The sequence below is a fragment of the Colletes latitarsis genome, chromosome 8, assembly GCF_051014445.1.
Source record: "Colletes latitarsis isolate SP2378_abdomen chromosome 8, iyColLati1, whole genome shotgun sequence".
NCBI lineage: Eukaryota > Metazoa > Arthropoda > Insecta > Hymenoptera > Colletidae > Colletes > Colletes latitarsis.
Window position 1 is genome coordinate 32,897,294 of NC_135141.1, and position 23,336 is coordinate 32,920,629.

Sequence of the window (23,336 nt, forward strand, 5' to 3'; positions counted from 1 at the left end):
CTTGTACTACACTAACGGAGTTAGAAACGAGAGGAAGCTTCCTAAGCTTTGGAATTTACATATGTTAGACATCACTGAATTACGGCTGATTCACATTATCCGCCAGGCAACCGTCCGTTAAAGCATTCTTCAAAGAAACCGCCAGACCAACGGTGACGGATAGCATGAATACCACTACGCAAAACCCATTAAAGGGCGGGCGGTTGTCTGACGGATAGTGTTAACCAACGTTTAAAGAAACTTGACGTACAGGGTGTCCTACTTAACTCGATCACCTCAAATATCTCGTTTATTTTTCATGCTCGAAGAAAATGTTAGAGGGAAACATTTTATGAATAAATAAAATAAATAAATTCTTGATGTTCGAACAATTCAGTTCTTAAATATTAGAATACAATATTAAAGACATTTTTGACTAAAGGTCCTCTTCTTAAAAAACAAATATCGATGATTTTGAAATTTCGAAAAGTGTGACTTTGAAAAGTTCGTTTTTCCTTTATCATAATATTTGTTCTTTGCGAATGAATGTTTTCTTTTTGCATTTTGTCGTTTTATCGAATGGAAATTGGGTATTTAAGGTGGTAAAATTAAGCGGAACACCCTGTATGATGCGGCAATATGGAGTACATTTATAATAATCACACCTAAGTGCCTTCCCATTCCGGTTGAATGACTGATGTACAGCAAGCACGGGCGAATCGGCGTAGCAACGGATCTCGTTCATAGCGAAGACAGCAACATTGCAACCTATGTTAATTTGCTCGCTACGCTGACATCTGAAACAGAAAATAATAGTTGCTCATGTGGAATGAATTTAATTGTCATATAATTAAAGAACAGTCTGCTTCAAACGGTAAACGATCAGCTGGTAAAATTACGACACAATGAATGTTCACCATACTCAAAATTAATTAGAATCGTTAAATAGAACGATTTATTCTTCCTCGAATTTTGTTCCATTTTATAAACACGATTGGACGACGGCAGACTTAAAGTTCGATTTAAGATATGAACGATATAAAATTATGCAATATAAAATATGTAATAGTACGTATATAATATTTATTAATTTAGATATTATATATATTTGAAATGAAAAAAAGAAATGGTTCCGGCCGGGATCGAACTGGCGACCTTCTGCGTGTAAAGCAGACGTGATAACCGCTACACCACGGAACCTGGTGTCTTTCTCTTTTTTATTATTTAGTAGTATTTATAGTGTGATACAAATTACGTTCGTCGGTGTTTTGCAGTAAATAATGATATTAGTTTGACTTAATTGATAATAATACATTGATAATATGATTAAAAAAAGAGCTTTTTGACAGGGCTTTCTGATTATATAATAAAATAGATTGTAAATTTAATTTTTCAAAAGATTTATCTTTGTTTAAAGATAAATTTTGTGTAAACTGAGATACATTGATTTTTCATTATTATCAGAGTTATTAATACGTATGCAATATATCCTTTCTTCAATTATATTCATTGTGAAAATAACTGTCTACCGTTCACAATTTTCTGAGTAATTCGAGGATATTATCTTCCCCTGCAGCCCGGATTCATGCAATAATTGAAAACTGATACGGCACGGGCTTCATAATAGAAGCAGTTTCACAGAACTGTCGCGTTGAATAATTGCTATGCAGAATCGAAATTAGTTCAGCATATCGACACTAGTTACGATTGCAATATCGGATCTAATGTTAATTATAAATTCAAAATTGCAAAGAGATTGATTCCTTTACAAAAGTAAAATACGAAGAACTAAAATGTAATCAATTATTACATTAAAATCTTTCTTCTATGTAGAATCAATTTATGAACAAGCAAACACATCTGTCCATTTTTCTATTCTGGATTTCTTTTCAACGTTGTATCGTTACATTTGCGATGTAAGCTGTGCTTCTTACATCGAATGCGATTCTGCTGTCTCAAGGCTTCAGCTCGTAACCAGCATGTATCCTTCTCTTCCCTTTGGGAATAACGTATCCGCGCGTTGTAGCATGAACTTCCAGTGCAATATTGGGTTGCCAACCCCGTGTACCACACTGGTCGCTACGAAGTCGGTTTAAACCTCTCTGCATGAACGCTGAACAGTACCCAAGACGATTAACCACATCTCATTTAGCAAGTTGAAAAACTCTGCCCTGCGACATGGAACAATGTCCACGATAATCTAACCCTCATCGGTCAGCTCAGAGGTTTCGAGACTAAGAGGCTTAGAAACCATTATTCTTTTTATTGGATTGTCAGTTAGAAATTTATACTCGTTTCTTAAACTCACGTCGAAAATTCTAGGCACGAGAATTTACAAAGAAACAATTTCAAATTTTGCCTTTTGTTTGCATAATAATACTTTTTCTTTTTCAAGTTCAAATGAAGCTCAAAAATTTCGACGCTATTAAAAATTTTCGTGCTCGATGAGTACTTTGATGTTCGAGATATAACTTTACTTTCGAGCAACGAATCAAAAAACAAGTTGGTCAACGTATTTTAATTTACGAAAGAATTTATTACGGGGATAAAATTCTGACTCGTTAATAACCGGAGTCATCGTTGACCGCGACTCGTAAATAATTCCGCGGCTTGTTCCGTGCCGGAAATTTCACCAAGTGGTGATGGTGGGGACGGTCTTTCTGCGCGTCGACGGGCAAAAATGATTGCAACTTGACAGAGATCGCTGTACTGAACCCTGTTAACCTCTTACGTTGGCCTCTGTTGTACCATGTAAGCCACGGTGGAGGCCTTCGTGATACCATCGGCATCGCTTCTAGTCAAGTTATCTTGCGATTCTCAGTATGTGCTGGTCGACTAACGCCTCGGGTTCCTCGGGGATGTTAAACTCCAACAACCATCAATTTCCAAAATGGCCGCCCCGCGGGAAACATAGCGACTCACGAAATCGATCAAATTCTTCCCTATATCTTTCCTTCGACGAAATTCGCTGCGTATAAATCTTTGAAAACGAACACGACGTATAATTATTTAAAGAATATGTCCAGAAGAATATCAGAAAAATAATCAAACGATAAGTTGGAAGGTTGGACTTTGTACAAAAGTTGACTCAACGTCAGTTTTAATATTTTAATATTTTGTATATTCATTTTCTATGTTATAAGTTGACAATTTTTAAGTAATTTTGTTGAAGTTGATAGGTCTTTTATCTTTAGATCTAGTGTTTGTGGTGGCCATTTTGGGACTTAAAGTTTTCCTTATTTGTGAAACTGAATATCTGAAATAATATAATATACGAAATGAAAATTAAGTCTAACGTAGACAAAACCATTAACCAGCCATCGAAATTATGGAACAAACAAACAGCCCATTTACAATTAAATAACAAAACGATGAAAAATGAACGTGGGTCGTCTACACTGCGCTTAAAATCAAACACGAGTTCGCACTCGGAGTTGGTCGTGAGTTTGTTGTTTGCAGAGGTGTTCGAGAGGCGCCAGGACGTTCTTCGTCTCGGAACCAGCCCGACACAATCGACCGTGCAGCGTTACGAGTAATATACGTAAATGTATATTAAGTAACCCTACACATCGACCGGTTGATCTGCATAAGTTATGCGCGAGAAAGTTCATTCCTTCGCCCATTGCGATATCTTTGTACATCTATATCTGGCCGTGTGCAGAGGAGTGTATGCGTCTACGTAAATTATCGGACTCGTAGACATCGGGATAATCGAACGTACGATGCAGTAAGTGTCCAGCGGGTGCAGAATATTGCACGTGTAAAAGAGATTGGAAAGTAAGAATGATCGATTAGAATTAGACAGGCGGGATTACGTTTCTTGGCTCTCTCGGTCGTCGACGCCATTCCTGTTTATTAATTCTCTTTTTCCGCATAATCGATCGTTGCTAAAAAGGAGACCTCAGCCATCGAAGTTGAACATTTGTTGACGAATGGAACATTGCAGATCCATTAACAGATATATTGAATCTATTAAATTTTACTCGTTATTCATAAATTTGCCCAACTCAGTCGCTATTGTACGAGAGTCTGAGTTAGGGGGATATTTGCAATTATTAATTAGAATTATCTAGTATGTCAACCTTGACTTATTGGCAACAAACTGTCGTGTATACTCGAGGGACAGAATCTCAGCAATCTCGAAACTAGGCTAGTCGTAGACATATATGAATGTATATTCAAATATGGTCGCCGATAAAGTGTTTCTATGAGAACTATTTTTATTAATTTGAACAAATATAGAGGACATCTTTGAATAATTCCTTTTAATATAAGCCAGTTTAATATTCTTCCACGCTTAAGTCTTTTTATCTCATAAATACTCGACAGAGCATCCCTAATTTGGGGGCGTATGAAATTGTTTGGCGCCATTGTAGATACACGTGCTTCAGAACCGCTGTTTTACTCTCTTTGCCGCGTGTTTTGGGTCGTTATCTTGTTCAAAGGCATATGTCGCTTTAAGAATTAATTTTTCCGCATTGCGCATAATGCGACAGAATCACCAAGTTTGTGCCTATGAAATAAAACAAGTCCCTAGAAATCATCTCACAAATCAAACGTGGAAAAAGAAACTTTTAAACATAAAAAAATATTGACAACAAAACACCACTCAATAAATTAGTCACCAAAGTTTAATAATTATAAAAGCACCCCTGGAAAAACTTTTAATGGGAGATTCTAGAGGTAAAAATAAAACGAAAATCAAGAATACCAATTTGTTGATCGAGGCTTCGTTAAAAAGTTAGAAAAACATTTCCGGCCACACAGTATATTTTCAGTAAAACATATTTATTAATATAATAATACGACGTTTCTGCTGCGAGAGATAAATTCGAACCGGCCTCTGGAGTATTTTTTGAACTTTGCAACACACCGTGGAATTCTTGGATAGCATATAGAAATTTATCGGACCATAATATCGCCAAGTTTAGCAGCGAAACCATATTTATGGGCAAAACCCTCGAATTAAAGTCGTACTCAAGCTAACTTTGAAAGACGATTGAATTTAACATACACCGTTATTACTACTCAAATTATGCAGCATTGAAATATCGAAAGCATAGTGTGTTCGAATGCTTTCATGATTGACGTATTACATATTGTAACCTCGGTAGTCTATAGCATGCAAACGTTTAACCGTCGTATCAATTCCGAGCCCCGTGAACTAAGGTTAGCAAATTGAATATTTACTATGGCGTGTATAGCTTGATATACGGCACAATATGCCAAAGGATGATGGGGGGGGGAGTGTGTTATACGTGGCCAAGAACCATGACGAAGCCGTGACAAGGACAGCTGTCTGTCAGGTGTGCTTTAGGATCCTTCTTCCATGTTGGAACTCACGAACAAAGCGCATCTGTTTTTTTTTGTCACGATAGCGAGTGCCTCCACTTTGTATCTCATAAAGTATCCTTAAAGTGTTCTCGTGTACGATACTGCGACGTTTAGATGTTCGAATATGTGTATATATTACAGATATTTATCAATGGTACAGGCTCGAAGCTCAAGCAAAATACACAGGTAAAAATTGTAAAGTAGCAGTACCTGTTTTCCATCGAAATAAATACGCGTAAATAAACAGGATGCGCCCGTGAAAGGTGGTCCAACTTTAGAAGTATGTGTTACTTTTCACGAAGACGAAAAAGAGCAGATGTATTATTATGGGCCCCGGAAACGCTTCCTCCCCGAGTTGCAACTACTTTCTGTTTGCTGCAGAGCTTTGTGAGAACACGCCATTACAGAAATTGCTGGAAATGATCTCCTTCCGTTGCAATGTATATCTCGCGACGATTTGCACAAAATTTCTGCATGTATCTCTAAAAAAAAGGGCGCGTTGTACAGCTTTGGGAAAATATAAGAAACCTGGGATACGCAGTACGGGAGATTATGGTATCGTAAGGCAATCTGCTGCAAAGGCGGTCGAACGAACGATAAAATAACTGTATAGCTTACAGTAGCAACACTCGGTATTCTATAGCTGCGATACAATGGCGCACAATAGGACTATAACGTCGCGATAGATGATCGCTGTCAGCATACTATTTGTCATAAGGCGACTGAATAGATAACAAGATGTACATACAAAGTTAGGATGGGATGCAATTGAATTGGCTCATTATACTGTACAAAAAGTTATTTAGATATGTACATGGAATTAATAATGTAATCGTTCTTTGATGCGTGACAAAATTGAATCATTTCGAACTCATTTTAAACATAAAAATTTGTGTAAAAGAGAATTAAACATTACTATTTTAATTCCAACGAATATGCATTGGAGTATGAATATTTTTAATGGGTTTCCAAGTATGTAGGATCATACTTAGTAACTGGTAATACTGTTTGTCAAGTATGAAATCATAAAGTGTTTCAAATACTTCGCTAGAAGCAATCATGTTGGTAGGAGTTAGAGTGGGGTTCTCGTCCCTGGAACTCCCACTAACCAAGTCGATTGTTTCGTTGACCCAACCTTAATTCTACCTTAGGAGCAATGAAAATTACATTAACGACAAGGCAGTAACGAGAAAACATAATAATACTTTAATATTCATTCGTTTTCATAAGACTCATAGTTTCGATAGACAGATAAAACATACGAAATAGTCAAATAATATGTCCATATTCTCCAATTGTTTAGATTGCCTTGAATTTCTATTAAACAATAGCGTCAATTTTTGGTGAAGTTCGTATTTATCTTGTAATTATTTCTTGATTATTTATATGTTCACGAATTGACTTTCCGGTTAGTAAACAATTCTTTTTCTCGAAGAGCCAATCTACTTATCTTTTACTTCTTTTCCTAGAACAACCTTTCCCCCATAAAATAAACCGGATAAGTCGGTTAAATAGTTTCATCGACAGTCGTTACTAAGAGTTTACTGCATCGAATAATCGATTGGTTCAGTGGTAAATTCTAATGTTCAAATGAATATGTAAAAAAACTATCACCTGTTTTGTTGAATATTTATTATATACATATTCCTCAAGCTCCTTTGTTAATAATATTTCATATAACAATTTGGTAGTACTAAACACAGTATTAGAATATTTTTAATAAACACAATATAAAGAATCTCGTAATTTTGTTTTCGAAATTCGTAATCCATATCTAAAATCTCGGAGAAAAGTTTAGTTTGCCATCTACAGAGGTTGTAGTATAGCGAGACCCACTTTCACGGATTGGGAACATCAAAACAATGGAAAAAGTTTATATAAACATGAGCCTCATTCGACCTCATTCTCAAGTTGTAATAAGTTCTGTACTCTGGAGATTCTTAATCGAAAACTGAGCTATTTAGTGTGATTATTCTACTAATCTACTTGCATACAATGCTTGACGAATCTTTACTAGAATTGAACATAATTTACAGTCCACAAGCTTTATGTAGAATTTCAGTAATGTATATTCCTCCTAAAAAGTTATACATCTCCAAACTGTTATCGTTTTCGATTGGTTCATCAGCGTCCAACATTTCAAAATATTTTTATAAATTGTTGCGAAGAATCCATGTCTCATTGCGCGTTAGTATTCGATTCAGAAACGGTTCGTTAGAGGAATATTGAAGCTGTGATCTGCATAATTCGTTTCCCTGACTTTTCTGATTCTTCTCCAGCTCACGAAAGATCTACTTCTCGAACTTTTAAACTCTGGTAATATTTTTCAATCGTCCATACATACAGGGTGTTCGGCCACCCCTGGGAAAAATTTTAATGGGGGATTCCAGAGGTCAAAATAAGACGAAAATCAAGAATACCAATTTGTTGATGAAGGCTTCGTTAAACAGTTATTAACGTTTAAAGTTCCGACCGTACTGAATTTTTTTCTCGAAAATGCGCAGGAATTCGAGGGTATGTCTAATGACCAAAAATGATTATACTTGACCCCCGAAACTGAAAATAATTTTTTTAGAACGATTTGAAATTTTTGAATTTGATTGTTCCTACTTTTTTAACAAAGCCTCAGTCAAGAAATTTATATTCTTGATTTTCGTCTTATTTTGGCCTCTGGAACCATTAAAATTTTTCCCAGGGGTGGCCGAACACCCTGTATATTCTTATGGTACTTGTACTGAGACATTCTGCAGGTTCTCTGACAGATTCGTGCACGAATCTGTGTCAATTAAGGGTCTCGAATCTTCTTATCGATAGCAAAACTATGTTAAATTCATAAAGGAAAATGTATTTAAAGTACGAAGAACTTTCAAAGAAACATTTCGAACTTTTTAGAAATACCGAAACAATTTGTGTGGAAAGGAAATGGTTTATTCGATTCGAAATATATTTCCTCCGTAGTGACACGATGATTTGCACTGTCAACTAATGCATCAAAATGTCTGTTCTGTGTCCTTTCGTGGAATCCCTTTGAGGATACTCGTCACGGCCTTTCGTACGACTGGAATGTTGTCATAACGTTTCCCTTTCATGGTTCTTTCGCTTTGTTTCCTGAAATTCCGCGTTTCTTCACCAGTAACAATTGATTTCAGGAAGTTTTGTTCCCCTCGAACAGTTTTGTCCGAGGTCTTTGGAGAAATCAATTCGATCCAATCTTTTGGTCATTCGTCGACGCGTGCAAAATAAAATTTTCGATTTATATTGCCAGAAGGATTCAATCTACCAGCAAGGTCCTACATTTTTACAAACACCCAGTACGCATTTTTCGATCGAACATCGAATGTTTAGGGGTTTGAAAGAGGGTCTGTCAGGTAGCCTTCCTGACGAGTCCACTTATAATTAGTTGAGTCAGCTGACCCAAATTAAGACGCACGCCTCCTCACCTGCTTCTTCCTTTTTCTCATTTCCTTTCGACCTTCGACAAATTCCTAGCAAATTCTCCGAAATCTCCACGCAAATATCTACAGGTAGAAATAAATATGGAAATTATTTGGTTACTGAAATATATGCTCAACACACACAATAATTTCCATAAGTGGATAAGAATCACACGAATAATATTATTAATCGTACTATACAGACGTATATACTCTATTTTGCTATCAAATATATTGTGAAACCGTTTTGAAAATAGTTTTGAAAGTTCAATCCATTATGAGCAGCATTGATACGATCCTCTATAATGGTTCCGTTTAATTACAAATGCCAATGTAGAGATTAAATGCTTGCTTTATAGCTAGATTTAATTAGTGTGGAATTCTGTGAATGTCGAGACGCGTTAGTAACAATCACATAAATTCAAAGGATCGGGTCTTCTGATAAACTGCAACCTTAATGCTTCCAATTGTCTGCTGTTATTTGTCATGATAACAAAGCTCTAATTTTTAGAGTAATTGCTGTATATTTTTGTTGTTCGTAAATATTTTAATATCGAAAAATATGGGGGTTTCATCTACTTAGTATCCCCTTTAATCCGTGTCTGGCACTTTTGATGGATGGTTTAAAAATAACCAGGAAGCAAAACGACCAAGCTGCACAGTACTTTCTAGGACACGCTAATAAAATAGATAATACCATGACACGATCTGTGTTTACGAACACAAGTAACAATTCACGGCGAGATTCGTCGAATCATGCCATAAGTACATCAGGTCAGACGGATCTTGCCAGCCAAGGGACAAATGGCCAAGTTCACGTTATCCCTTCTTTTTCTTGGCATACGTTTCAGTCTCGACGCTTGACGGTTGCGTGACACAGATGCACATAATCATTATGCAGCCGATCGCATGGTCGAGCATCATCAACGGTCTCAAACATTTAACCTAAACGCGATTAACCTACGGTACTTCGATATTCGAATACTTTAATTATATCCATTTATATCTTTGCAAATCATTTGTTCAGTTACTTTATATTGCGCTAATATGTTTATCATAGACGATAGAAACGTAAATAATTCTTTAGTACTTGTAATATTTTATAGTGCAATAGATTATTATTTGCAACTAGTAATTCTTTAGACATTATAATATTAACGTTTCTTATTGTTCTGATATTTAACGTAACATGGCGCTTTTTGTGCTGGGTAAGATAGATACAGTTAAATCGAGTAAAAGTTATTTACTTCAACGTTTAATTTCGCGTTAATTAAATGTCACGGTAAAGACGGTACTTTGTTAGAATCATTTAACTCGCTTCAGTAAGTAAGAACGGTCCGAAGCGTCAGTTATTAAATTAATATTTGTTTCATGTAAATTAGCAAGCATGCAACTAATTGGAAGTTTTCAAGAACGAATTATTTAAATATATATCATTCCTTTCTAAATGGAAACATGTAAATATTTTCATTAATTATGGATATCTGAAAACCTATTTCATATAAATAACGTCCAGTTATTTTTTGTCGGTTAAAAAAGAATTTCGTCCTTATAATTAATTGCTCTGCAACTACGAGCTTGTAATAATTTACACAGTTTGTCCTGTATAAATTTTATTAACATAATTCGAGACTATAACAGGTATCCAAAATGATCGCCATTGGCATCATTGCAAAACCGACGCATCATAATGAATTACGTGTTTAGATATTCTACTTCCTGCGGCGTAATTGATGCATATATTGCAATCTTTCACCTGGCAAACAGTATTTCTAGTTTTTCCAACAGATAGAAATTTTTCGATTCGACTCATAAACGAGGAAACAGTGTTGAGCAAATATTAAAATATTAATTTTAAACGCAATTAATGTTTTCTTAGTAATCCTCTATTGTAACTGTCGATTTAATTATCGTACATTATTCCCACAGTCGCAAATAAAATTGACATTTGATATTTCTCTTGCAATTCTGGAGTAATGTGCGGGGCACCCGTTATTGGAGCCACACACATTCTCTAATATTCTGTGGAATGTCTTCCACAACTTCCGGTGGAGTTTGCCGCAAGAGAAACGCAGCATACTCTAGCCCTGTGAGAATTTTCTGAATAAAACAGGTTTAAGCGCACATCAAAATAAGCATGATGCGATGTTTATATCTAGGCACGACTATATTAACTCACGTTTCCGTTAGCTTCATGAAATTTTAAGTTAAGTCATAAAGTAGTAATTCACCAATAAATAAATATAATTTTTAACGCTATTAGATTTTATTAAAAACTTCCTATTTAATATATACTTTTCTATTTATCATGTTACTTTTCCCACGTTTATAACGAATATTATAATTTTCTGCCATATTTTTAATAGCTCCTTATACCGGGTTACACGCGTGACTATTACTTTGTCTTCGATGGTTTAACTTCTCTTTGAACAGTTTTGTTTTACGTGTCCATGTACAACGTAACCATTTACATATTTCCATTTAAATGTTGCGTTCCACATACTTCGAAGTTAAAGGCTGCTAAACTTCTCATAAATCTTTCGAACGAAAGCTCGTGGAGGATATATTGTAGAACATGCTAATAATTAGTAACACCTGCCGACAGATGCCGAGGGTATAACTTATTCTGTCTTCGACGACGCAACGTGAAGTTGAAATTCCTCTGTCGACAAGATTATTAAGTTTTTGCGAGCTTTGAATCATTATATGAATAATGGATTAAATTCGTAACGCATGATAGAATACGGACAATTTATTAGGAAATAATTACAAGCAATACAGGAAAGATAAAACGTCTGAAATACGGTAGTCGAAAACAGGTAATTAAAACCAGTATTTATTCGATGCGACAAAATTATAATAAAATCAAAAAATTATCTCTGATGCTAAAATGCAGATTCAAAAAAAATCGTAACCTTTTACATTATAAATTTTCCATAACCCTTGATTAAATGACTCGATACATTTCTCGATTAAATTCCAATGGTGTTTCCTCAACTTAGCATCTTTCCTCTAATTACTAGTTTGACGTACGCCGCTTTAATTAATGACCGTGTCAATGCAGAAAATGATAGTTAGCAAATAAAGTAAAAATTCGTTACAAGTTCGGTTATATTAATACGCGTACGGGATCAACTTTTTAATTAAAATATAACTGGACTCTCTTTTACCGTTGATTTCAATGATTACACTTTTCGCCGACACGATGGACGCGGTTCGTCCCTGCCAACTTTATATTCGCGACGCGCATTGTCTTTGATAGTACGACACAATGCGAGTCAGTGGCCCCCAACGACAGTAATAAATTTGTTTTGCCATGTAGCGCGAGTCGTAACTGCAAGACGAAGTTTTATTTAACTTGGTCATTAATTCTCGTCGCCGGTGTGAAATTACCGATTAATCAGTGCCGTGCCTCGAGCACTTTTCGAAGATGCTCGTGCGTGCATTACCATTATCTGACGATCGCGATGCTCTCGTCACGAATCTCTCGAGAAGTCTAACGATAAAATATTTCTCAAATTATTCCGAGACTGTAATTATTGCGTTATTGCAACGATCTAGCAATGATTTCTCTCTCCTCTTCGGTAAAAGCGCTTTTATCGAGATAATCAACAACGTTCGGCGCGTGTTTCTCCAACAATAGTCTCCTCTCTTCCTTAACACGCTCCATATTAATCCTTTCTTGTACTCTTTCAGCCTCAACGGCCATCTTCATATTGACAATTTCCTCCTCGCGAATCTTTCGTCGTTTCTCGATCAACCGAACCAAGTCCTCCTTATACTGCAACTGCATTCTTCGTTTAGCCTCCGCCGTCAGTCTGGCGGTTCTCTCGTCCTCCATAATCTTTCTCATGATTTCTTCCGCGAAAGTTCTATCCTGCTCGACGTAGCGCAATTTACATTGTTCCGTGAAAACGATCTGTTCCTCCAAATTAGCTGCCAGTTCCTCCATCATCTTCCTCCTCTTAACGATCTCTTCTTTCTCTCTGGCCAGCAGTTCATATTTTACGTCTTCGGCTATCAATTCGCCAATCAGCGTCTCCTTTTCTTGCTTTAGCGTCTCGATATTCATCAACGCGCTCGCAATTTTGCTTATTATTCGTTCCCTGCTTTCCGCTCGCTGTTCGCGAACTCTCCCCGCCTCCAGAATCCGTCGATCGACTTCCTTCCAATATTCCTCGTCCTCGCGAACTTTTCTCGTCTCTGCTTCCTGCTCTTCGTCGCGACGGACCTCCCTCATTTCCTCGAGAATCAAACGTTCCCTTCTCGCGCACTCCATCAGCTCTTCCTTTGTCTCTCGAGCTTTGGACTTTTCCCACTGTTCCCTTACCCGATCGACTTCCGTTAAAATTTCCCTGTCCCTGCGCTCTTCCTCCGCCATTATACTTCTCTCTTCTTCTTTCCGCGCGATTTGCTCGGCGAGCTGTCTCCTGTAATCCTCGGACTTTTTAAGGTCCTCGGCTCTTCGACGATCGTCGCTCGCGATGGCCGCCCGCTGTTCGAGCCGCGTCAGTTTCGCAGCGTGTTGTTTTCGTACGTCCTCGATGTACTTCTCGGTCTCCCTTTCCACGAACTGAGCTCGAAGTTCCTTGGCAATGTACGCCCGTCGCAGTTCAGCCTCGAGTTTCACGATCTCGTCGTGAGATTCTCGATTGCGACCGCTACGTCTCAGCCTCGCGATACGATCGCCCGTCATTTTGGTAGTTTCCGACTGTAAATGCGCTTCCCGCCGCTCGTCCTCCATCTTCGTCGAAGTTATAGCCGCGGATCCCTCGTGAGTACTCTTTACGATCGTGGTGCCTCGCAAAAAGATTATTATTGATGATTAATGAGTACAAATAACGTGGGTTGTCGAGATAAACCGAACTATAGAAAGAGAATTTTGGAGAGCAATTTTCACATCCGTGTTCGACCACCCTTGGGACAAATTTTAATGGGAGTTTTCGGTAAAGAATTTTTTTCTCGAAACTGATCCAAAAGTGCAATAAGCACGAGGACACGAAACTACCAAAAGTTTCCTTAGTTTTTCAATAGAAAAGAACAATATTCACGAGGATTTTGAACCTCCGTAAGACCAAAATTTGACTGAAACGTAGAAAAAAGAAACGGCGTGGAAATTTCAAGTTCGAGAAAATAATTGCGTCCAATCCGTCTTCCGTACATTCTGAAAAGGTGTGAGATCTAACTCACGCACGCCTCGACTGACTTTGATATATGCGATCCTCAATTACAGCGTTCTTGTTCCCAGGAAACAGATGTTCTTTCAAATGCAGTAAGCTGCAACGTATACTGGGCATTCGTGCCAGACACCTATTGTCAGACGATAGTAAATAAACAACAACATCCAAATTTCACGAACACTTTCAAAAATCGTCGAAACGTTCGATCGATTAGACGTGATTCAAAAATAATTTATCATTTCTAATAACATTTGATCACTCTGAACAATTGTAAATTGATCAAAAAGAAGTATTTACCAAAGACTAGTAGATAAACTTTACAGACTAAAAATTATATTTTTTTTAATTTAAATCTTCGATGAAAATGAGATTACAATGCGGAAGGCTAGACTTTACAGTTCGAACTTCAAGGTTTACGCCATTATAATGTTATCAGATATTTAAAATTTAATGAATAATTTATAGAAACGTAAATGAGACTCGTTAACGAACTTGCTACATTCGATGCTATTTAATACTAAGTATTAACAATCTAATATCGTGGTTTATATAACCTCACGAAGTTCGTACGCGGCACAGATCCAGTTACGGTTAACGATGGCAATTTATACATCACTGACGTATATATATCACCGAGGCATATCCTCGAAAGCGTGAAGGACAACACAAGCCAGGGTTACGTTACACTTGCATTAAATCTGCCTCGAAATATTTATTTCTAATATCCTAGTCCAAGATGATGGGATTTCATCGTTCGCTTTACGAGCTGGTAATTGCTTTACCTTCGCGATTAATCTTTTCTTCTTGATTTCATGAATATAACGGATACGCGATTTACATTCATACTACGAGCGTGGAACCCAGCATTTGTAATTTTGTTCTATCAGATACATATAAGGCATTAATTACGCTCTCAACGGTTATTGCTGTAAATTTAAAGACCAGAACGTTTTGTTCGAGTCGGGGGACAAAAAATTGTAATTTTAACATTACCGAAGAAACAGTATCAAGATTTCTATACATTTGACGTCTTTTTTAATTATCAAATTCCTAGACATTAATGGGGTTTCCAAGCTATGTATTTAGAATATTTTCAATGTTTATATTTTGATCGCTCGAAAATTTTAGCGAAAATTTAACCGAATAAATAGCGGACTTACTGTTATCTCAATTATCTCTGCTAACGGCGCGATACTGTGTACGAATTCCCTGTAAATATATACAAAGTAAATTTCGAAACGACCTTTGCAAATCGTATCGCGCGTGTGCGTAATTGAACGTGTTACAATGAAAACAAAAATCAACGTACTTTTCTCGCGCGCAGGCCCCAGTCTCGATCGCTATAAATCCTCAGCCACGTGCACTTCACATCGCAAATACGTTCACCGGGACAAAACCATTCGTTCACATCGCAAATTGTGACGGCGATATCCGTCGTTTCGCGCGCGCTTTAAAAATCCTCTTCCCTGAACGGCGATTCTTTCGGATCGAATTCGTGGAAAGGTTCTCTCGCCGGAACGTAGAAAACGCGTACACCTCGAAAGGGACTGGAGCGTTCCAGTAAATGCAGCCGGCACGGAGGATTCAGACCGACTAACCGGCTTTCCACATCAGGGCACACGCGAACCGAACCTCCACCGCGCGGCCTCTTTAAACTCATCCCTCTGATAGGCTCGCGCGGAACCCACCAGGTGAGTTCCTCGCGACCCTGCCTCGAACGTGAAAGCATGTGATCGCGATTGCTATACCCATCCATTTCGAACGAAATTTCGTGCTTTGCGTCGACGAAAATTAGTTTGACAACGGGATACCCTTATTCATAGGTGAACACATTTACCATCGATCACCTTAGAAAGGATTTTTTTATTTATTTGTGATGTTAAATCTTTGGACATTCATTTGTGTCATAAAAGTGACCTAAATGTAGTAATAGAAATATTTCGATAGTTTGGTTGTTTTCTTTCATATGTTTTTATTTATTTATTTGCTTCAATTCGTATTTAATCCTTTCAACTTCGGATGACTTCCGGTTTCATATACGTATCTTTAGCAATCTTATTAATATATGTTCATCTCATTCTATATTTGCGTACAAGTATAAAAATATTATAGTTTGATATTTCCTTTGTCCTCCATCCTAATGTTCTTCCATACTCGGTTTTTCCAACTCATGCTACCCGTGTATCATGTTCTCTCCAACATACCTCCGTTCCCAAGATCAGCATTACACGGAAGTAAACGATGCACTAAGTCGAGACTCTCTGGCTAGGGGTTCTTCAACGCGATGGAAAAAAGAGAATAATTAATGAAAAAAATACTATTACCATATCTGGAGTGTAACTTTTTATATACCGGTGAAGTACAGACATTAACCTTTTATTAACCTCATGGCAAGCAATATGTGGTATAATGTATAAACATCGGTTTTATTTATTTTTCTAAATCTACTGTTGATTTCTATATGTATAAGATGTATAATTTTGACTCACTGTATGCACTATCAGAGGATAGAAATTCATTATTCACTATTTTATAAGGTTTCGATACAGATGTTAGGGCCACCATCACCCTTCAAACAGTACGATACGATCTTTACTGCTTAAAATCTAAACTGTCGAGTGTTCTAAGGAAGCGTTATTTAAATCAATGCCTAACACATCATGTGGTCCCTTTTTCAACATTTATTCCCACCATGCAGCCTGGCAGTACCTTCGTTCCATCTCTTATTTCTTCGTGCGAAATTGCAGGCACACGCACCCTATTTATCATTGTCGGGGAGGCAAGTTGTAAAAATAGAAGTTGTAACTACCGTAATTTACAGTCAGAGAAGTGGCCTTGAGCGACCAATTGAGTTTGATGCGACTATAATACCTCCTATACTACAGTCCGTGACAAAAACACAACGCACACCATGCATTAACTCTATTTTCAATATAATTTATTTAATTAATCTACACAGACTCCGTTAATATTCTCAAAAACGTAAAAATTGTTTGAACAAAATAATGACACTTTAAATAGAATTGAAATTGCACAGTTTTTTTCTGCATAAAATCGTCTGAAAAAATTAGTTACAATCGTTCTTTCGATGGGTGTGCTAAAATCAATAAAAAGAATTTGAAATTGAATTTTGTGCAAAACTGGAGACATGATATGAGCGTCACCCGCATTCGACCGTATACGTTTCCCTGAGGATTTTACGAACCACCCACATGCGGGTGACATGGCAATCAACATTTTTAACAAACCTGTATTTGAAAAGCGTTCGTGTAATTTTTTAAATGTTTTCTCATTTGGCAAACGGCCATTGGCGAAACGATCTAAATATAGACGGTTTGTTTCGACTAAATTACATACTAACACACAATAAAGTATGCATATATCAAGTACTCGTTTTAGTTCTATATAAACCTGTACGATAGATAAAATACGAAACGAACGAGTGTCAAAAGTATTTGTAAAAACATTTATTAACAAGTTTTCACAGCACAAACAATTCATACTTTCTAGAATTGTTTAAAAGAAATTTTATATTAAATATTTGCATCCCTTGTTGTGTGGGACACCTTGTATATGAATTTACATTTCAGTTAAACGACGCCCCCGACATATTTAGAAAGCAAATACAAACTTTCCTTTGCCTAAGGCAGTCTAGACTAAGAAACCCCAAAGTGGCTGGAGCAATGTTTGAAATGGTTGTTTACTCTCTGTAAAATTTATGAAATCTGCTAAAAAGGTTGTGGAATCAACGATATTTATTTTCTGTTTTTCTAGATTTAATCTAAGGTTCAAACTCTCAGTTGAGTTTAAAAAATAATTATTTAATGAAATCTACATGCATTGAATTTTCTTCAAAGTATAAATATTTTGTTTAACTACTGTTGCCTGTTATGTTAAATACGAAGATTTTTTTATGCCATATATTTGACAATTAAAATCATCTTGCAATGATTTAGTTACTGGATGGAATACTTTGTCGTTACAAAAATATAATTCACTTTTTTTTAATTCTTTGGCAAATTGTAATCTTCAATTTTTTCTAACAAAAAAATATGTATATGCCACACAATTGTTATGGAAAGCAAAACACACAACCATCCCTTGCGGGGATCGAACCCGCGACCTTTGGATTAGAAGTCCAACGCGCTATCCTCTGCGCCAAAGGGACTACATTTTCTTCACGACTTTATAATAATAGAATAATTAAGGTGCCAAGCACATCGATAGAGAAATGTTTGTTTTTAAATTTATTTAACTATACAGTTTATACGTGAAACTATATTCCAGACATAATGATCTGCTCATCTTCATTCATCTTTCTTTTCTTCAACTGTTGAAGTGTCTCGAGTAGGATGTAGGAGGACATTAAGGTAGAGAACAAAGAAAATATCAGACAGTGACGAGACTGACGAACAATTTGAGGTATCGAGGATTCGATAATTCCTTTTCTCAGGAATTATAAATGGAATGAGAAATTTCAAGAGGATTTGAAATCCCCTGTAACTCCTTGAATCCCCTATTAACATAAGATGATAGGGAAATAGTGGGGAAATGGTTGGAAACGGTAGGAAGGACAAGAAAGGAAATTGAGACTGGAATGAGGAGGGAAAATTGAGAGAAATAGGGGAATAATGTGTGAAAGAGTACCTCTTTATACCTGGCAATTTTACCCCCATTACCATGGATAATCGAGACAATCCACTTTGGATTGCCAATGCGAACCCGAACTCTATCGGAAATACATACGCAAAAAAAGTTGCTATCATAAGTGCTCCAACCAGTGAGACTGCAGTATGGCAACTGTCCTATCGCAAAGGATAGCTGGCGTAAATGGACGTCGCAAAGCTTCGCGAGCTCTGTCACGAACCACCTCTTAATGATAAGCTACAAGAGGTAATCCGACCCATATATGAAGATTTGTCAGCGAATGATTTATTGGAAAGATATCTCGAAAGACTCGCACAAATAGCAATCGAAGCTTCGATGCAACTTATGGACGCTTGCATCGAAACATTGCAATTCAAGAATTATTCAAATTTTCAGTTATTTATAAGGGAAATTAATTTCCAACAGTATTTATCTTCCTTTCTCCTTACTATACATTTAGTAGACAATTTTGTTGTATTCGCTGCCATTTTCCAGCAGTCGATTTGAAAACACGACATTGCTGTGATTTTTTAAATATTCAAGAATTCTAAAAATACGTTTAAAAACGTCTACGCTGAATACTATCTTTCTCCTTTTATTCTAATCTCTGTTATCCTAGTCACCGTGGTTTCGCTTGTTTATTTGGCGGCCATATTGCCCGAGTTTACTCGGGCGCGGCGGTTAAGTGATTAATCCCTTGTGTTGGATTGACGCGTCCCAGACGTCGACTTTTCTCCAACCATAAATTCCACGACCGCTTCTGAGACGTTTTCAGTCGCTCACAGGCCAGAAAATTAGGCCAATTGGAAAACGAGATTTTATAATAATTAAATCGTTAAAAAATATTTCAGTCATCTTTCAGGCACGGAAATTTAATCAATCTTAGATCATAAAAAATCGAAAGAATTTTTCACAAACATACAAACGATCTTTATTCGTGCAATTTCAAGAAGAGAGTTAAGAGATGAGAATAAGGTCTGAAATAGTGATGAAAAAAGGGAAGTATTGTATACACTGCGGACACCTGGATCAAGTTCAAGCATTTATACGTCGAATGGAAGCCACTGGAGAGTGGTAACGACCTGTAATACCTCCTCCACGATAAAGCCAAGTCGCATAAATCAAGACAAACGACGCACCAGATCCAAGGAACGCTCGGCTGGGAAATCATCGACCATCCCCAATGTAGTCCAGACGCAGTTCCATCGGATTACCACATTTTCCGGTCTGTGAAGAACTTCTCGCGTTGGCGTCGTTTAAAAAATACTGGAGAACTTTCAACGGCGCAGAAGGTGTATTTTAGATCCAAGGAACTCGACGTTTATGAAAAGAGTATCAAAATAGTTTCTATCGCTAAAACTGATATAATTGAACAGTCATTAGAAAGTCTAAAATTATCCTTGCAAAAGTATGACTATGTAAAATCCACATTTGTTTATTTTTTTCGATTTTTTCCGACTCAACTTGTATAATGTTATTTCTCCGCCTACGGATAATATAATTCTATTCTCTTCGAGAACCACTAAAATGTAATTTCGAGAACGGGCTCTCTCGCCCCTGAACACATTTCGGTACGAACCACTTCGTTTAACTGAACGAGTCTGTCCCACGTGGCCGCCATTTAAACGCCAACACAAAGGGTTGAAGCGTTTCGACCAGGACGATAGGCCGAAGAGTAGGGTAACTTTTAGAAGCCTCTTTCGTAGATAGATTTGTAATTTCGTGGAACGGTTATCTGCTATTCGAGAGTGGATATATTAAACTACGAATATCCTAATTTCTTTCAGCAAAAGAATGGCTGGCAAATAAAATAAAAACCTCTGTTTCGCGTAAACAAATTGTTCCGAACTTCCAACTGTGCTCGTATTGGTTTAAACAATTGTGAAATAGTTGTAAATTTATTGTAAGTGCTTTACCTTCCAGACTGGCAATTATTTGAATTATTAATAATTATTTCAATTATTCCGGCATGTTCGGTTACTCTATCGAGGTTGTACTCTGCCAAGTTGCTCGAAACATATTGTCATCTGGCACACTGCTACTTAGCTTAATTTTTAAATTCAAATATTTAGTAATTAGATATTTATATTTTCATAATTTGGTAATGCCAACAGTTTTGCTTTGAAACTAAATATTACTGTATTTCGGTTCGACACATCGGTAAGGCTTATCTAGGATATCCTGCCATGACGCTATTAGCCTTTTGAGCAATCTGTTCAAACTAATTATGTACCTACTACGACACTATCCAGTAATTGGAAACTGTTCAAACAATTAATAGCATCGCGTCCAAGGCAGGATCTGCTCGAGTAAGCTTTAGTAATTGAGTTCAACTAACAGATTCAAAGCAAACCGCGATTATGTTGCTCTTTGCATAAAAAATGTTATTTCTTACATCTGTTCCTTACACAATAGTTTCTCCATGAATTTTTATTTTGATTACTCAACAACGAAGTAAACAATGAAACGTAAACAAACATTTCGAACCAAAAAATAGGTATATACCCAGAAGGTATTATAGTTTATTCGCGAAAAATTGCTCGAGAAAGTCTAAAAAAACGCATTTCGCTAAAATAGCCCGTTAAACTAATCAAATTCCACAGTTTACCCTGTATATTTAAAAGTGAAACTAGTATCGCTATAGAGAAATAGGGTCAAAGATGACCCGTCCTCATCGTTCGACCATCCGTAATCCGATTGTTAAGGGCTCCGAGAACAAGTTTCGTAAAAGTTCGCCTCGACAGGTGGCTCCGTGCAGTGAGATCTTTCGATACTCCTGTCCCGTCTACCTCGAACACCAGTTCCACCACCACTAGGAACGGCGTAAGCATCGTTTCGTCAGCAGCAACCCTGGCTGGCCTACGGTTAGCAGCCCCTAGCGAGTCCAGGCCGCCTACCGAGCGGCAACCCCCCAGCGTTCAGTGGTACCGCTTCCTTCGTAGCAAGCGTCACGCGCGCGTTTCCTCCGCTCTGCATCCACGGTTCTCCATGGATTTTCTACCCTTCGTAGAGTGTCGTCGTATCACGTTCTACGCCGAACCGTCGAACGATCCACTCTCTCGACGTCTCGCGTCGAACCGATACTCGATCGCCTCGAGTTCCACGGTCGCGTTCGCGAATTGAGTTTTCTTCGTTTCTCGCCAACTACCAGTGTTGTTTTCGATCATCTGCGCTGCGTCGTTCGCGGATTATCGGTTGTATGACTTCTCGTTTCCAGAGAACCGGCGTCTCGGATGTAAATATCCACTGTGACTTCTACCACCGTTTTGAAAACAAGCACAGATTCGTCTCTCCGCGTACGGTTTAGTTCGACAGTGTTTCGAATTATTTTTGGTACCTTCACGGAAATAAATTTTTCTCATACTCGATCCGGATAACTGATAATAACATTTGTAATCGCGCACTGGGACACCTTGGTCTTAAATTGCTTTTAATTTCTTGATCGAACTTTTATTCTCTGCAAATTACCTTTATTTATTTTCACTTATCGGGTGTCTGAAGCATTTTCGAATACCTAGGTTTATTTTTTGAAGACATTCCAGTCTACAGCAAAAGGACAAATAGATATAATTATAATTATATTACAACGTACGTTTAACGACAATAATATTCCCGTTTTGACCGTAGAGTTTCACACTTCGAGCCTCCTGATAATTAATTTTTCTTCGTTTCGCGGTAACTGGCCTTCCGGAGGTTCACTTCGCGCTTAAATGTTTCGATCGCGTGCAACGCGCGACGCCCCGCGAAAATCGTTGTACGCATCTTCGATTGTTCGTTCGCTTTTGTTTTTGTCCGGTGCACCGCGCGTGGAAAACCGTTTCGTCCGTTCTTGCACATTCGATCGTTTCGTTTAATAATAGCCGTTGATTGCGGGTTGTACGCGTTTTATTCTCCAACGGTTGAAATTCCGCCAAACCGCAAAATAGGAACGGAACTCCCGAACGCGAGGCGATTAAGCCATTATCGTTTAATTCGCGTAATCGAATCTACTGAAAAGTTCGCTGAAACTTCGACGATTTCGTTCGAAAGGATTCGCTCGATTTTGCTTCGAAACTCTGAAAGCATCGGTTTAGGTCGATTTTCTATAATATTGAAAATTAAACGTACGTTTTGATATAAAAAGTAAATAACAGTTTTAGTTATTTTCATTTAATCGGTACGGTTTTGTTTATCGTCAATTATTTTATTTACATTCGATGAATTTATGGAAATATTCTATGTTGTGTTAAAGTCGGTGAGAATAACGCGACCAGTAATAATATCGTTTGCTTTTAGCGTTTGTTCTAATTCGTTGAGAACGATGATGTTCTATCGTCGTCAGTGCTAAACGAGTCGAAAGCTTCGCGATGGAGGACGATCGTATGGAATAATCGTTAGTGAATGGAACAGTTGTTTAGAAGAACGATCCGATAAAAGATCGATACGGTGTTCGTAAGCTGGTTTTCATTTTTCTGGACACTTGGCCTTGTTTTGATCGCCGCAAGAACCTTTCGAGGGGGAGGAAGCCATCTCTACGGACACTTCGATTCGTCAACGGTGAGTTTTCTTTTCACTTTGTAAAAAGTTCCTCCTTTTTTGACTGTACTTTCTTCTTCCTGAATGTTTTAAGTTGGAATCGAACTCGTTCGACGTGGAATCGAATTTCCACGAACTACGCGATCGATACCGCCTTTTTTAGTCGGTTCGTTAATCTATAAACCATTGTACATTTTCTGCAATAGTTGCTGGGTGTGTTAATAGTAATCAGTGCAGGCGTTATTGG

The 23,336-nt window shown here is 37.4% G+C and overlaps 3 protein-coding genes and 2 non-coding genes across 16 annotated transcripts in view; 1 reads left to right on the plus strand and 4 right to left on the minus strand.

Moving 5' to 3' along the window:
* The window catches only part of Sprt (PDZ domain-containing protein sprite), a 32,352-nt gene extending 16,818 nt beyond the window's left edge, over positions 1–15,534 (minus strand). Inside the window, exons 1-3 of one of the 2 annotated variants that reach the window (XM_076771899.1) lie at positions 15,237–15,534; positions 15,088–15,136; positions 645–776 (exon numbers count right to left, since the gene is read on the minus strand). In XM_076771899.1, coding sequence (XP_076628014.1) covers positions 645–724 — 80 coding nt within the window. In that variant the 5' untranslated portion in view covers positions 725–776; positions 15,088–15,136; positions 15,237–15,534. The remainder of the gene's footprint in view (positions 1–644; positions 777–15,087; positions 15,137–15,236) is intronic. The other variant, XM_076771898.1, reaches the window with a different exon arrangement.
* LOC143345105 (uncharacterized) overlaps positions 1–23,336 on the plus strand; it is a 105,149-nt gene that overhangs the window by 11,079 nt on the left and 70,734 nt on the right. For 6 of the 11 annotated variants that reach the window (XM_076771900.1, XM_076771911.1, XM_076771909.1 and 3 more), the window contains exon 2: positions 22,850–23,110. The exons of 1 other annotated variant lie outside the window; for it this stretch is intronic. The gene's annotated coding sequence lies outside the window, so the exon portion shown is untranslated. Of the gene's footprint in view, positions 1–21,421; positions 21,439–21,472; positions 21,908–22,849; positions 23,111–23,336 lie in introns of those variants that run through there. 4 more of the 11 variants (XM_076771904.1, XM_076771902.1, XM_076771901.1 and 1 more) reach the window with 4 other exon arrangements.
* Trnav-uac (transfer RNA valine (anticodon UAC)) lies at positions 1,107–1,179 on the minus strand. The gene has a single exon. It is a non-coding gene; the product is annotated as a tRNA-Val (tRNA).
* On the minus strand, positions 11,368–13,595 carry LOC143345107 (uncharacterized). The gene has a single exon (XM_076771912.1). The coding sequence runs from the start codon at positions 13,489–13,491 to the stop codon at positions 12,292–12,294; it is 1,200 nt and encodes a 399-aa protein (XP_076628027.1). The 5' UTR covers positions 13,492–13,595; the 3' UTR covers positions 11,368–12,291.
* On the minus strand, positions 18,023–18,095 carry Trnar-ucu (transfer RNA arginine (anticodon UCU)). The gene has a single exon. It is a non-coding gene; the product is annotated as a tRNA-Arg (tRNA).

Bases quoted from the DNA above. Each gene is read 5' to 3' on its own strand.
- LOC143345107 (XM_076771912.1), bottom strand. From the start codon at position 13,491: ATGGAGGACGAGCGGCGGGAAGCGCATTTACAGTCGGAAACTACCAAA.